The 16,743-nt window shown below is 38.6% G+C and overlaps 1 protein-coding gene across 2 annotated transcripts in view; it reads right to left on the reverse strand.

The window, feature by feature from the left end:
- Positions 1-16,452, reverse strand: part of IFT88 (intraflagellar transport 88) — a 29,922-nt gene extending 13,470 nt beyond the window's left edge. For both annotated transcript variants that reach the window (XM_015852165.2, XM_032442167.1), the window contains exons 1-18: positions 16,093-16,452; positions 15,065-15,127; positions 13,599-13,655; positions 12,767-12,820; positions 11,917-11,980; positions 11,756-11,825; positions 10,720-10,810; positions 9,294-9,398; positions 8,585-8,687; positions 7,816-7,930; positions 7,487-7,718; positions 6,858-6,928; positions 6,389-6,475; positions 4,651-4,750; positions 3,862-3,948; positions 3,059-3,245; positions 2,372-2,480; positions 316-466 (exon numbers count right to left, since the gene is read on the reverse strand). In XM_015852165.2, coding sequence (XP_015707651.1) covers positions 316-466; positions 2,372-2,480; positions 3,059-3,245; positions 3,862-3,948; positions 4,651-4,750; positions 6,389-6,475; positions 6,858-6,928; positions 7,487-7,718; positions 7,816-7,930; positions 8,585-8,687; positions 9,294-9,398; positions 10,720-10,810; positions 11,756-11,825; positions 11,917-11,980; positions 12,767-12,820; positions 13,599-13,655; positions 15,065-15,127; positions 16,093-16,182 — 1,836 coding nt within the window. In that variant the 5' untranslated portion in view covers positions 16,183-16,452. The remainder of the gene's footprint in view (positions 1-315; positions 467-2,371; positions 2,481-3,058; positions 3,246-3,861; positions 3,949-4,650; positions 4,751-6,388; positions 6,476-6,857; positions 6,929-7,486; positions 7,719-7,815; positions 7,931-8,584; positions 8,688-9,293; positions 9,399-10,719; positions 10,811-11,755; positions 11,826-11,916; positions 11,981-12,766; positions 12,821-13,598; positions 13,656-15,064; positions 15,128-16,092) is intronic.
- Positions 16,453-16,743: the final 291 nt, after the last annotated feature.

Below are 16,743 nucleotides of genomic sequence, written 5' to 3' on the forward strand. Positions count from 1 at the left end.
AAGCACCTTTAAAATCACATTTATTGTATCCCTTTTTAATCCTGAAACTGATAGGGGCCAACGTAAATAACAACCACTTGACAAAGAAAAGTTAGAGGTCATATACCAGGTGGAAACACAGACTGCACTTCCTTGGGACCTGACTACAAAAATCAGATTTTGTCAACTGCCTGCAACCCCCCACTCCTGGCAAAGGTCATTATTTCTTCTTTTGGATGACATTTTTAACAGTTGAAATGAATCAGTTGTTAACTTGACACAGAAAACTATGGCAATATTTTCTTTAATTATGAGAAAGCAACAGAAAGCAAATACCTCATAGTAATAATGAAAGGCTTGGGATTTGTCACCTTCATTGTCATATAATTTCCCTAGCTTTGAAAGTACATGTGGGTCAGTTGGTACTACACTGATCAACTGCATGAGCCACTCTATGGCTTGATTGGGATCTTCCATGACTTCATAACTGAGTTTTCTTCAGTTAAGGAACAGTGACGATGATTTTTTTAATTCACTCATATTTCCAACTAATTCATATAATATAATCCATACACTAGACAGATATACTAGTCACTGCAGTGTGGTGCATATCAATAGGGGTTTTTTGTTTATTTTCAACACAGGCTTTCCATTATTTCTTTATGATGATACCAAGCTGAGTGGTGCAGCTGTGGGAGGTAGATTGCATTTTTGCAGTGAAGCAAGTGCTTCTGGTACGCAGAGTAGGCCTTCATTGTGGAACCAACACTTTCTGTATGTAGTGTAGGCCTCTACTGAACCCTCTCATGAAACAGTGAAGCAGTTAATGTGAGTAGTTTTTCTTCCACTAGTTCACTGAGCACTGACAGGAGTAGATTGTTTTTCTTCCACTAGTGGGGTGTTTTGACATTGGTAGAACTGAGTACAGGAAGAAGATAAGGCAGGTGTGCAGGGAGAAGCAAGAGCCTAGTATAGAACAAAGTGAACGTGCCTTAAGAAAAATTGCCCACCTGTTTCATGGTACAGTACATCAAAAACAACAGGTTGGTAACCACTTTGTATGGAAATGTAGCATAGACACAGCGTCAGGGAGATTGTGAGCCTGAGATGCTCAACCAATGAGCAAGCACCAGGAGAGCATTACCTGCATCAGGTTTAGAGTATATAACGGGATAAATTTCACTGATAAGGGCACAATTTCTCCCTTGCCAACAGGGGGCATGCACCTGTTATTGCAATAACAAATAAACTTTGCTGCTATCACTAAGATCCATGCCGCACCCCAAATTTTTGACTTGGAGTGTTTCTCACTCAGCTGACAATACCAGGGAAGGGAAGCCGTCCAGAGGGCACACAAGAATCAAACCAGCTTTAACAAGGCCAAGTGCAAGGTGCTGCACCTGGGTCAAGGTAATCCCAGATATACATACAAGCTGGGAGAATAAATCCTTGAGAGCAGTCCTGTGGAGAAGGACTTGGGGGTCCTGATGGATGAAAAGCTGGGCATGGGTCAGCAGTGCGAGCACACAGCCCAAAAGGCCAACAGCATCCTGGGCTACATGAGAAGAGAGGTTCTTGCTGAACCCTTCATCCTTCATGGAAGAAACCTGTAATTAATGCTGGAAAGCTATTTCACAAATCCCTGGAGCACAGAAATTCTCCATCTGACCCAAGTCAGAATGGTAGGGTTGTATATGCTTTTTTTTTTTTAAATGGGCAAGGAATACAAACCATAGTCTTTTGGCATTTTTGGAGGTTGCTTACCGTCTCATCTATTACTTTCAATCTTAATAGCACAGTGCAGCAATTGGAATCTGTACTGCTTTAGGGACGGTTTTATTATGGTTTGCACATTCTCAGGAACACTGTTAAATGATCTTGTACTACAGAACATCCTTGATAATGTGCAAAGCCAAAACATAACCTACCCTACGTTTGGCTTTTCAATTTGTTTCTGCCTTTGTAGTGCTGGGAGACTATTACTTTCTTACACATACGCTAGCCTGAACACAGCTTTCCCAACAGAACTTCACTTTCATTAAGGCTTTACTCAACTGTGCTATGACATTATTTTCAAAATAAAATCAGCAGCATTTTACATATTCCAGGACATCCTCAAATACTGACCATAAATGTTTAGCTATTCCCTGACATACTGATTAATTTAACGTGAGCAGTATTAACATACTTCTCCACTTGCTTCTCTGGAAATGTCAAAGTAGATTTTAAGTTCTGTTCTTGTTTTTATAAGCATCAAACTATGCACGATCATACTAGTTATAATGGACTATATAGTAAATTTCTTAGTCTTGCTGACATGGCTGAAACACATATTTCAGCTGAAAAGAGTTTACCAAAACCATAATCCCTATCAAAACACAGAAAAGGATACATGTCTGCTATTTGGTGAAGAACCTGGGCACTATTTCCAAGTATTGCATGGAGCTTCAGAAAACAATCCAAAGCTTCATCTATTCTGTTTAATTTCTTGTATGTTAAACCTAAAAATAAAAAATGTTACAATGTAAGTGCAAGGAGAAAAAGATGGATTCAGCTCATTAGTTAAGAGAAGAACCAAGAAAAATAAAATAGGGACATGGAAACCAACAGCAGTGCAGCTGCCCTGACACCAATCATCTCTATTACTTCAATCATCCTTACAATTCTTTAATTCTTTCCTGCCGTTATGACATTAGGTGATTAAGACGAGGAATGTGAAGATAATCACAGACCAAGAACATTACTAGTCTCACTTTTTGAGCAAGATGAATGAGGAAAAGGGATGTCTCCCAGGAGCAGAATGGTTTAATACTGCTAAAATCAGTAGATAGTAATATTTACATCAATTTTTATGTACAAAGTGACTTACAAACACCAACCAGTAATTGCAGATGAGTTAACAGTTTGTTTTTTGTAGAAGAGATAGAAAGATCATATACTACTACAACATAAATTACTGAATAAAGCATTAACAATTACTATATATTTATACACAAGAGAACTGCACAAGCCAGATTCTCAGAAACACCCAGTATTACCTTTAGAGAATAACTCAATCACAAAAGCATGTTTGGCTTACCAAGGTTATAAAGTGCTTCAGTGCAAGAGCAATCATTCCTGAGAGCTTCCTTATAAAACTCAGCTGCTTTTTCATAGTCTCCATTTGCAAAAACAGTATTTCCTTTGTTAGTTAGAGCTGCTGGGTTGTACCGATCAGAACTGACAGCTAAATCTGCATAGTTTGTTGCTTGTGTCAATTCATTCTCCTGTATGAACAGAACCAAAAGTGTATTAGTCATTTCTCAGTCAATTTTCTTGAAATCCTGGCTTCCCATGGTTACTACAGTAGAATTTCAAAAGATTAAGGATGAAAAAAATAATAGATTCTTCAATCTGAAAATATCCCTTATGCATTTAATGATCTCTAAAATTGCAGAGAAATTAGCACTTGAGACCTGTCTTGCCATTCTCTTCCACTCAGTCTGGAAGTTTTCCTTGCTGCAACAAAGAATGCTTGTTTAAAACAAAAGACAAAAATAAATAACTCTCCAACCCTACAAATCCTATACACAAACATATCTCACTAACCTACATACTGCACACAACCCTGAAGTTCAGACAGGGGCTTTGGGAGACAAGCTTTAAATGCAGGTTGTGAACTTCAGCACATCTCATACTTGAGGTCTGAGGCCATACTTCTGTGGCCTGAACATCAACCTCACTGCTCCCCCCAGCAGCAGAAGCCAGAGGAATGTGTTCCAGTCGTGCTCTTATAACATGCATTTTGTGCAGGTTTAAATAAACACAAAACTGCTACAAAGATACAGAAAAACACTGCATCAGGTTTGGTTCTTAAGTGGATTTGTTGAAGTACACACTTACCAAATAATAAAGGAATGAAAGGTTTGTTGCAGCTGCACTCTTTACTCTGCTATCCTTCTTTTCAAACATTTTTAAAGTCTCCAGAGCCTAGAAGCAATTCAGAAACTACTTAATTCCCACTGAAGCAAACACCACAGCATTGAGAAAGTACATATTGAGCACTGAGAAACAAACACACAGGGGAGAATACTGGGAGGAGAGGAGGAACTCCAGAAACCAGCAGAGCTCAAATACAGAGAAAGGAAGGCGAGCTTTAGCACATGGCCTTGTGTGCATCCTTTCAAGTGATGGGAAGCTGAAAGGCCTTAGATAGTGACAGAGGTATTGAGATTCAATTAGAATTTTGTTCTATATGATCTCTCATATCCCTGCCACTTGTGCTAATTTGGTCTGTTATATTCTCCTTTAGCAACAATTCCTGTCACTGACTATAAAAAAGCCACCTACAAAGCATGGTAGAAGGAAACTGAGCGAATCCAATCTGAGCTTCCCACTGTTCAGATGAAGGTGTTTTTTAACTGCCATCATTTCAAAATGAACCTCTTTCATGTGCAAGGAAATGATGAGAACCTTAAAACCTGCTCTTATCCATTGTGTTGAAATCTAGAAGAAAAGTGACTAAAAGCAAGAAGTGCATTTGACTTCAAACTTCTAAAGAAAAAACATATGTGCCATTAGACAATAGCAAAAGCTGTATTCCTACTGTTGCTGTAAAATGTGCTGTGGCCACATAAGATGTCTTTGACAATATCATATTAAAAAAAAAAAAGATATGAGAAGTTACTCTACCTGGTTAAAATCCCGTTGTCTCAAATAAGTCGTGGCTTTATTTATCTCCAGGTCATTGGCTAGCTCTACGTAGTGGGAAGCCTTTACTGCTTCAACACACCTGCGACAGAAAGAAATCTGAGGTACAATACGCATCTTTGCAAATGCCACTGTAAGGTAAATACTTGCTGCCAATTCCATTTCCCAAAGGTGTTCTTGGCTATTCCTTTTTTTACAAAGAGAAACAGCATTTCAATTAAAAATATTTTAAAACACATTTTGTTCCCATAATCTACCTCAATAACACTGCCTCTGCTTTCTCCAGTCAGTTGCCTAGATATCGTGTCATTCTCCAGCACTCAGTGAACGCTGTGATACTGATTTCTTTCTGGAATCCCAAGATTATGTTGCACTGTAAGAACTCTACATAAGAAGCTAAGAAATCCAAAGTATTTATCCCTACTTTATTTTTGCAAGGAATATTCACTTGGTGAGAAGCACACTGAATATTCAGAGGACTCAAACTAGATATCTTGAAAAACAAGCATAAAATGCTGGTTGAACTAAGATCTACAACTTCTTTACAGGACTTCAATACCTCAGCCTTGAAGGGGGAAGAGAATCTGTCCTGACATCCACCCAACAATTCCACACATCTCACCGCTGAATTGTTTAGTTATCCAGAACAGGTATGAAAGACTACATTCTACTTAATGAAAAGTATTTTGTGGAAGGAAACTGAGCATCTGATAAACTGTGAAATAAGATTTCTTGAACAAGAGAAAAAAAACAAACCCATCAGCTACAGAGCGAACAAATCAACCTTACTAAGCATGTGCTAAGTTGCAAAGCAACCAAATAATTTTCACAATACAGTCTGCTCTGGTAAGTCAGAATGGCTTACCAGAACAGGGAAATTATTGAATTATGTGATATTAAATCATCAGACACCACCTTGTGGGCTCTGGCAGACAAAGCACATCTTTAGTGTGAGAGATTATTTCATGTTAATGTAAGTTAATTAATGAACTAGAATCACAAGACCTTCAGTGTTTGTAAATACTCCTAATTGGACAACAAAAAGTAAAGAAAGGAAAATTTCCTTTTCCAGTTGCTGGGGATCATCACTCCTACTAATCATTTTTATGCTGTCTTTATTGAAATTGTCTTTTTTTTTTTTTTAATAAAAAAAAAGAAAATAGAACTCTGATGTAGCAAAAACACCAGAAAGCAAAAGCAGCGCCATAAATTAAAAAGCTGTTCCACATATATACACATAAATATTAAATTTACAAATGAAATGCAACTAAACACTCCTAATAATACTTAGGTATCTATGTTCTGTATAATGACAAGTCTTCATTATGTTATCTTCTAACTTAAAGATTTGTTATCATTGTGGTCTGTGTGCTCATGGACACCATGTCTGCTGAGACTTTTACTAAGTTCTGGAAGTTTCAAATTCAAATGAATTTTACAGAGCTTCCTCTGTGCTCACGTACAGATTAAAACACATAATTCATTGCTGAGTTTCATTGATGCAACAAAACTCTTTGTTAAACATGGAACACATTCTGTTTTCTTCTCCAGTGCATTACAGAGTCAAACTACATACAGCTGTATGTATGTACTACATATATACTACATACCCTGTGCTTGAGATGTACAAAAAATGGCATTCTCCAGAGTCCTCATGTTTCATAACCAACACCAGACTGGCACACAGGTTAGACAGAAAGAAGCCCTGCTGAACTCTTACCAGTCATAGCCTGCAGCAAAAGATGTTTCAATTACTGGTGCTATCAGTTTAGCAGCTGTCATGATATAATCCTCTGCCATGGATTTCCTAAGGTAAAACAAACAAACACCAGCCAATTTAAAAACCAACACTCAAACATGTCACAGTTTCAAAACCATGTATGCAAGAAATAACCAAACCTTGTTCTCACCCTTTCCTGTGCTCAGGAGACAATCTGGCAATTCATCTAACCAGCCCCCTGCTGCTACTACTGTTACCTTGTATCTTGACAGCGCTCTCAATTCTTAATATTTTCCTTTCCCTGCACACTGTGGTTTCATTAAACAAACAAACACCAAAACAACAACCTAAAGCTGCAAGATTTAAGCAGCACAATCCACCACATATGAGGTAGATGGCTTATTTTTAATACTTTCAGGAACAAAAACCTACAGCATCTCATTCAAGAAGGAACAGACTCCACTATTACCTCTCACGTTCTATATGTCTTAAACTGTCATTTTTGATGGCTTCAATCAGCAGATTTGTATGTGGATCATCCTGGATGGGGAAAAAATAACTGTAAATAATTATGCCAGTATACACACATTTCAACTTGACTAAACATAAATAAATGCAGATTACATAATCTACAGTGTTATTTACTTTCCACATTTCAAAAGCTGAACCCAATTTAAAACATTAACCACAATATCTCAAGTTTGACATCACAGCTACTTTCACCCCATTTCAGTGCTCAGGCACGTGCCTCATTTATTTGCTCCTCTTCTTCTAACTTACAATTCAGTAAAATGTTAAATAAATATAGGATGCAAAGCAGTGAGTGAGCCTTAGTCAGTTCAGATGTATTTCAACCAAATCTTTAAGATAATTTTATGTAGACTGTATCTTTAGAGGAAAAAAAGTCATATATTCTCAACACCTTTCTACATTTCCAAGTGGCACTGCCATGCTAAATTCATCCCAGTAAAAAAATGTTACTTTAGATATGCATATACACATCGATTGACATATTTATTATAGTCAAAGCATTCAATATCTGTCCCTCTTTCTCCCGATTTATCGTAGAAATACACCATTTATTTTGCTCAAACTTACATTTGGTGAAATGTATTTGTCATCATAATCCACTTCCAAGGGAACAGCAATCAGTTTTTGGAATGCTTTTTTCATTTGTTCACCATCTCCAACAGCAAAGTAACATACGATCAAGTTGAAGCCTGCCTTCAGGTTTGGGGACATGCTCATTATATGTTCAAATGAAGAAATGGCATCCATGTATTGGCCAGTTTTAATAAATGCAACTCCAATATTTTGCATTATTTTAATCCTAAGCAAAGAAATCAGAGCTAGATTACATTTCTATTAACTATCACGCTGTACTCAAAACTTTTATCTCAGAACCATGCTTAGCAGTGTAAGCTCACCTCATTTCTTTGTGGACACTAGGAATCTGGTCTAGAGCCATGCGGTACAATTTGACAGCTTTGGAATAGTTCCGTTGTTTTAAATATATGTTTCCCATATTGACCTTCAGTCTACCTGTCACAAGAAGTCAACGAGTTATAATCTTTTAAAGCATAGTTACAGCAACTATTAAAACTAATTCAAAGGGAGATTAGAATGACTTTTTACTAAAATCAGTCTTTCTTACAGTCATCCTTTAAAGAAGTATAGCAAGGAACAGCCCCCAGGTAACTTTGACCCAGAAGGAGATAAAATAATAGCAAAACCTAAGTAAGACTATCAATGTAAGACATCTTTTTCATTTTTGATTGTGAACTGAGGGATGAGCTAGAGATTTAGGATGGTGTGCTCCAGGAAGGCAGCTGCAAATGAGCACCTCAGAAAAAGAGATGGTGGAATTTGCAGGAATCTCAAAGAGTGTAAAACACTGAAAGTAGGTTTTAGAAAGAGCAAGCTGAGTCAAAAAAGAAAAATATTAATAGAGTAGAAAACAGTATGTTCCAGGAGAAAATGATGTATCTGACTCTGTGCTTTGCTTATGGAAAGAAAAGACTTCATGAGCGGAAGGAGTGTTAAGCAGACTAAATTATACCAAGCCAAACAGTACGAACATCCACTGTTCATTCCGGCAGATGTGAGAGCTGAGATCTCTGAATCAACACATACAAATAAGGTCCTGATTTTGGATGCATGACTACCAATTTTAATTAATTTTGGTACACAACTTACCTCCATTGCTGAACATCTTATTTTTCACTATAACTTGGTAAGTATTCAGTGCTTCAGCATACATTTCATTAGCAGCATACTGAGTGGCCAGATTGAAAAGAACCTAGAAAAAAATCAAATCATAGGTACAGGAAAAGAATGTTCTTATTTCAACTGTAATAAATTTGAACTCATAGTACATACTTTCAGATAAACTTTACCTAAGAAATTTGGCTTTTGCAAGTTTTAAGTTTCTCATCTTTAACTTTCCTTTATTCTTCAAGATAATACTCAGAAACAGTGTATAACATGTTCCCTAATACTTAATGGTTGAAAATAAGGGCAATGTTTGATCCACCTGTTTTTTTCTCCTTTACATTCACACATTACATTTCCTACACTACTTATTTTTGAAGTATGGAGCTTACATTTGCTATATTTTGATATGCACTTTTTTAATGTGATAGGTAGCAGGAACGCCCCTGGGTGTCCTTCAATTTACATTGACTATGTGATGGATTCCTCATCTCTGGAGGTATTTCAGAGATGCGTGGATGCGGCAGCACAGGACATGTTTAAGCAATAGGACTCCATAGGTCAGGTTGATAGCTGGATTTTATCTTGAAGGTCTTTTCCACCTTAATGATTCTATGATTACAACATGCACATAGAAATAATGAAACATTAGCAACCAACACATTTTAGTCATTGAAGACTTCTAAGTACTTACTGAGTAAGTGAGATCTAAGTTGATGTTATCTGAAGTACCAGTTTGCTCACGTTGCCTCACTAATACTCTTTCCTTTCTTCCAGCTTCTTTCGCTTTTTCCAGAGCCTTAAATTAAAAACTGAAATTTAGTGATGCCTCAAATCTTACTAACAGAAGACCACAAAAATACACTCAAAACAAGTATGAAAATAATATACTCATGTCCCTTTTCTTTAGACACACAAGTGTACAAAATGCTTGAAAAGTAGTGCTGACAAAAATTAACTGAAACATCTCTCCTATAAGGAGAAACTGAGAGAGATAGAACTGTTCAGTCTGGAGAAGAGGAAGCTCAGGGGAGGATCCCATCAATGTCCATAAGTACCTTAAAGGGAGGGTGCCAGAAGGATGGAGAGACTGCAGCTGAGTGGTGCCCAGTGCCCAGACAAGAGGCAATGAGCACAAAATGGAACACAGAAGGCTCCCTCTGAATACCAGGAAGCACTTCTGTGCTGTGTGAGTGATGCAGCACCAGCACCAACTGCACAGAGGCAGTGGAGTCTCCTCCTCAGAGATCTTCTAAAGGCATCTTGACATGGCCCTGGGCACCCTGCTCCAGGTGTCCTTGTTGGAGCAGAAGTTGGACCAGGTGACCTTCAGAGATCCCTGCAAGCCTCAGTTATCCTATGATTTCAAACAAAGAGCAGGGCAATGTGTTTCTTAGCAGGTCCAAACTGCAGCTAAGACTGCCTGCACATTCAGATATCTGAGGTAAGATTAAATGATCATCTGCCTACCATACTAGACAAAATCTAAAGAGAGGTCTGAAATTGTGTGAATTAGATTGTGGATAGAAAACATTCCTTTGTGCCAGGCAAAAGAATAGCAGTTATTAAAAATGCTAACTTGCCCAAATAGCTTGAACTCACTAACTATATCCACTATAAACATAAATAAAATGAGTTGTTACTTAGTCACTAGCAACTGTGATGACATGATGCATCTGCAATAGGGCAAACACATTCAAACTGCCTCCTGGAAAAAGTTCCATAGCAATCTTCAACTATATGTAGGACATGTTATGGAAAACGGCCTGGGCCAAAACTGTAACAGTAAGTAAACTAACTTAACCTAAGCTCTGGAATGTGTTGATTCACAAATAAAGCATGTGTACACTAAAGAGTGTCATTTTCCTGAGCTGTAATGAAGTACAGACCATTTTCAATTTATCACAAAACTTGGAGCTCTAATCTTCTCAAATGAACGTGAGAATCAATCAGACCAAAAGGCCTTCTGGCACAGGATCGATATTGAATGGTATAAAGCAGTTCAGAAGGTCAGTTTATTCATCTGGTACTCTAACTGTACTTCCACAAATTGCTTTCCTAGACTTCTCATTTTGTGTTTCAAATAATACCAAAAGAAAAAATAAATCCAGAATAAATACCAATTTCAAGTCTCCACAGCTGTTGGCAATGCAACTTTCTTCAATCAGTTCACCCACTTTTTTTTCTAACTGTCTAATCTTCTCTTCTGAGCTAAAATGAACACAATAAAAGGATTGACTACCATTAGTAATACATTGGCAAATACTTAAGCTTTAATGCAGCATATTCTCGGTTAAACAAGACAACAATACTTCACTACTAACTGGTTTTTCCATCAGACGATATAATGTGAAACTACGCCCAAAGAACCTCAGAAGACAAAACATTCATACACACAGAGACCTAAGAAAACTTAAACTGTCTTATGAAAAAGAGACCGACATGAGAATACCCCACACACAAGTGTTAATCTGAAATAAGGACAGTACAAACAGGCGAACTGGTGAAACTTTCAAATCTGAACTCTAGTGAAACAAAATACTGTATTAAAAGCAATTAACTGAAATTCATTTGCATATAGAACTTTAAAGTATATGCAGATTTTGCTTTAAAGTTCTTATTAGTATGTATTTATTCTTTCCATTTAAACAAGCAGACATTTCAGTAGGACTCCCTGCTCCTAAACGCATTTAAGGCATACAAATGTTGTGAAAAGCTCACCAACACTCACAGCAGACTGTAAAACTTCCACAACCTCAGTTCTAACTCAAGTGTTAAGGCCAGACAGTAAACAAGGAGAAAGGGCAACCAGATTCCCTCCAAGCTGCATGAATCATGGTGCCCCTTTGTCTGTGATACACTCTTTCATAACCCTATACAATCCTATTCAGTATCTCAGCATTCATGCAGCAACATCCACATCCAGGCTGCTAGGCTACAGCTGGAACCACAAATATCTGAAAGCACACTTTCCTTCAAGTCAGTATAACTACTGCCGAGAATCAGGTAACCATGAAGGTAAACGTTTGTGGCTCTATTCCACAAAGTAAAGTTTGGCCTCTCAAGGTTTCTTAACTGCATGTATGTTTCTAAGCTCTGCTGTCAGCTACTCTTTGTACTGTTAATGCTTTGAAATCAGAGCAAAACTGAACAAACCTGTCTGGATTTTTCATTTCCAGAGGTGGAGCAGGACCCCTTGCTTGACCCAGAGGATCAAATAAAGAACCTGCAAAATTGAGAGTACTGAAAATTCCAGAGTACTGAAAACTGTAAAATAACATCTTCTTCTGATAGCATCTCATTTCTACAAACTGTACCTCTCATAGCTGCTTTAGTGTAACCTGCAGCTTGCACTGCTGTCATTGGTCGAGCAACCCCATCCTTAAATAGAAAGGAAGAAATATTAAAAGACATATCATGGACAGCACAGGCAACAGTTACACACTAAGAAACCTTTAAGTGCAAAAATCAATTGTTAGCGCATCAGTAAACTGAGTATTTAAAAACTGTTTTTATTGACCTGCCTCATCGCCATGTCACTGCCCTGATTTTCCAGGCCTTAGGTTGGATATGGGCACCATTTCCACGCAGACCCTACTTGGTTTGCTCAGATACTGTTGGGTGGTGTCTGGCTGGTGATGCTCCTGCACTGCTCAGAAGGTGATTACCTCCTGGGATCTTGGCTTACCTTCCCTTAGGGAGCAGCCCCGTTCCCAACACTTCCTAGTATCTCCTGTATCCCATCGGGGCTGGTGCAAGGGAATAAACAGTGACAACTCTCTCATATCACTAAGTCAATAAGTTTAAGGATGGCATGGAAAATCATTGGTATGTTGCAGTAGTCTCTTATTAGAGTATAAATACATAAAAAAATGAAAAACAGAATCCACCTTTCTTCCTGTTTTGAAGCCAAATTATTCATTTGTGTGTCAGGAAGTGTTAAAAACAAATACAGTGATGCTGTCCCCGACTATGTGCACAAGCAACATACTCATCCAAAACACTACACTTGCTGTGCAATGCTTTCAGAAAAGGAAAAACTTAAATAGTGCCTTCATTTATATTTAATGGTTATTTGAAATAAGAATATTTGCAATCAACCCAAACACTCAGCAGAAAACACCACTGTTCCGAGACAACAGAAAATGTAAGCATTAAAACTTTTACCTGCACTACTCCTGTCACCGGTCTTCCCATAGATGAAGTTAAAGTTGCTTTTGACTACAAAAAGAAGAAACTTGTTTGAAACTGGCATTCACAGAGCATTACAAGCCTATAAAGGCTGTGCATACATAGTTTTCTTGGCATTAAGTTTTAAGAGATGACTAAACTCATAGAAGTTCTTAGCAAAATTCCCATTTACTTTATTCACATGCAACATACTTGAGCCTGGCAGACCTGAAGATGTGAAACACTTAGTTAGCACAGATTCACGATACTCTTTCTATACATTTGAATATTTCTGCCAAACCTTTAAAAAATGCAAACTGTATAAAGGCAAAATAGCAGTACTTTCCACTATTAAATTACTGAAATGACATTTAGTCATTACAGTTTATGTAATGACTTTTATATATAAGTCCCGAACAAGTAATTTATGTAAATTCTGCAGTAAAATTCTGAGTACAGCTGATACAAGATTGAAACTATAACTTGTCTGATTCATCTACTTTATTACACTCCAGACATCCTCCAACCATCTTTTCACTGTACAGTGAAAGGGTTTTTTTGCATTTAGCTATGAATTTTGGTGAGAAATGTTACGTCTTACACTCACGCAGATCATTTTACAATAAAGACAGATATACTTTGAAGCTGCCAGTGGGTATCTTTTCCATTAGCTGATATGCCACATACCATCCTTCTGCATTATGTTAAAAGTGTAAAGTAATAAGCACATGAAATAGTAGTAAATGCTAAAGGTTGCTACACATGCAATATAAATAGACAAAACCACACAAACTTAATTTGTTAAATAAACAATAAAACAAACACCTACCCCAAATGCAGTATCTATAGGTCTTGAAGTTGCCGTACCAGGAACTTTGGCTGTTACCTGGGTGGGAAATAAAACAAATTAAAAAAAAATGCAGTGAACAACTGTATGAGTAAACTATTAGTCTTTTCATATAGCAAATTAATGGAAATAAAGTTTCAATTGTTACAGAAAGGCTTACTGTGCTAGAAACAGATTATTCTGGCAAATAACAAATATCCCTTGTTTGCTTTGTCCTCCAGCTTAACGGAATTGACACTTCACTAATTTTTCACTTATCTTTCATACAAACAACTCAAAATTGTATATACATGCTATTAGTGGACAGAAAGATAAGAGTTACAACCTTCTGCTGAGTACTGGGGCTAAAATAAGAGATAGAACTCTAGAGAACTTCACTACTAATGTAATGTCCACAGAACCCAAAGCCAGGAACCAGGAGAACAGAGAACTGCTTGTCATAGAAGATCTGGGGAAAAGGAGGCTGAGGGCAGACCTTATTGCTCTCTTCCAGTATCTGAAAGGTGCTTACAGTGAGAGCAGGGCTGGTCTCTTCTCACTGGTGACAGGACGAGGGGAAATGGCCTCAAGTTGCACCGAGGTAAGTTTAGGTTGGACGTTAGGAAACACTTCTTTACAGAATGAGTAGTTAAGTACTGGAATAGGCTGCCCAGGGAGGTGGTTTGAGTCACTGTCCCTGGATGTGTCTAAGAGCCATTTGGATGTGGTGCTCAAAGATATGATTTAGCAGAGGGTTGTTAGAGTTGGGGTACTATGGTTAGGCTGCAGTAGGACTTGATGATCTTTGAGGTCTTTTCCAACTTGAGTAATTCTATTATTCTATGATAAAACCATCCAAGGAACCTGAATATGCACAAGCCTATGAGATGCATTGGATCACCTCAAATGAACTGCTGCATTAAGTTGCTAAGCCACTCTCAATCATATTTGAAAAGTTGTGGCGACCTGACGAAGTTTCCACTGACTGGAAAAGGGAACAAAGGGTTTTAGAAGGGAATAAAGGAAGACTTGGGAAACTGCAGTTCACTCAGTCTCACTTCCATGCCTGACAAGAACACAGAGCAGATCTCCCTGGAATCTGTACTAAGAAACATGGAAAAGAGTGGTGATTGGTGACAAGAGGTATGGTTTCGCTAAGAGCAAATCATGTCTAACAAATCTGGTGGCCTTCTATGATAGGCATTTGCAGATAAGAACAACTGATGTAATCTACCCAGACTTGTGCAAAGCATTAGATGCTGTTAGGAATAACATTCTTGTTTCTAAAATAGGGAGGCATGGAACTTATGGGTGGATCCTGGAAGTGCTCAAGACCAGGTTTGATGGGGATTTGGGCAGCCTGGTCTAGAGGAAGTCATCTCTGCCCACTGCAGGACAGGGGTGGAACTGGATGGTTCCTTTAAAGGCCCTTCCAAACCACTTTATGCTGTATTTTTAAAAGTACTTACAGGGGGTCTTCTACCATGACTTGTTCTTGCTGCCTGTTGAAAAGCTACATCATTTTCTAAATCCTGTAAAGAATAAAATAAAACTTTAAATCACAACATCCAAAGCCACAGTCCCAGAACATTATGACTACTGAAAGCAGATAGGTAAAAAGTTATTCTTCTTCTAAAAATATTGAATGACAGGTTTTACTGACAATAAGTAATGACTGCATCTTGTCTATCTCCCTGGGTATATTAGAATAAGTGTAAAAATCAATTACTCCTTGAAAAAAAAATACCAAAATGTAACTTTGAGGAAGATAAGATTAAATTATGAAATATAACATGATTTATGTCCTTATTATTAGTACTGTTTCTGAATTTTAACTGACATCAATGTCTGCCACATACGCACATAAAGACATCTATCTGAGGTCCCAGTGAAGCTCCCACGGACTTTGGTATAGGGATTTCATGCAAGGCAGCAAAAAAGTCCTGTGACACTACCCACATTTTAGGCAGTTTTGTGAGATCTGGGCCAAATGAGACCCCCCCACTCCCTCCTATTGCTCCCACTCCAGCATATCAGAGGGTTTCAGTAATTGGTCTGCAGGGTTCTTTGTTAACCCAGATGCTCTGCAAGTTGGGCAGAGACCTGAAGAGTGGGGAACCCCATTCTCATTCCCTTCAGCAGCAGCACATTAAGAGACCAAAGACCTATTGATCGCTAAATATCAGGAAACTTGATGCTGAGAAACACCCAGAAACACCACAATGAATGCAAATACAGCCTTCAGATAATTAGAATTACCTAATCGTTATGGTATATTAGGCTTATTACAACATGCACAAAAGCGTTTTGTTGGCACAGATAAACTATCAGAAAAAAATGTTATTTAAAGAGACGCTGGTGAGGCTTTGTATTTCTTGCAAAATGCAGAACATTTCACTTCAAAGCATCCTTGCACATCACCATACTCTTGTGTTTTTATCTCTTACTGAAGAACTGATTCTCTGTAGGAGAAGCTGGTAAAAGCAAACATTTTTACCTCTGTGTCAAAAGTGGGATTATAATCATTGTAGCCAGAGTAAAGATCATCTTCGTCTTCCTCAGGAGCAAGGTGCACGTTCTGCATCATCTTCCTCGAGTTGCTAAAGGTGACAATCGTGCAGTTTGGGGGCACTTCAGTAGGGAGGTCCCTGCCAGGAGGACGCGCTCACGTCCCGGTACATCCCGGCCCCGAACTGCCGGGCAGAACCGCTCCTTTCGGCGGCGTTCCTCCCCCACTGCCCCTGCTCCGAGCGCTGCACAGGCCGCCCGGCCACAACGCTCCCAAGGCAGCGGGAGAGGACGCGGGCCCCTAACGCACCGCGGACAGTTGCTATGAAACGCACGGAGCGGAGCGAGAGCCCAACCGGGCTCCGAGCATGCGCGAGAACCCAAAGCATGCGCACAGCCTGAGTGGGCGCTGCCCGCTGCCAGGGGGCGGTACCGCCCTAATGGCGGTGGGTCGTGAGTGTCTGTGAGCGTTACACAACGCTGAGCCTCTCTGCTGCTCACCTTTCGGCCTCAAAGTCCTTTCGGGAGAGATAAGGCACAAAGGATATCAGTGAAAGTTCTTTCTACTCCAGCTCCCAACATGATAACATAAAGTAGTTTTAACACATTATCGCTTCTTTCACTAACTTGCTCACGTTCT

Source organism: Coturnix japonica, chromosome 1 (genome assembly GCF_001577835.2).
Source record: "Coturnix japonica isolate 7356 chromosome 1, Coturnix japonica 2.1, whole genome shotgun sequence".
NCBI classification, from domain to species: domain Eukaryota; kingdom Metazoa; phylum Chordata; class Aves; order Galliformes; family Phasianidae; genus Coturnix; species Coturnix japonica.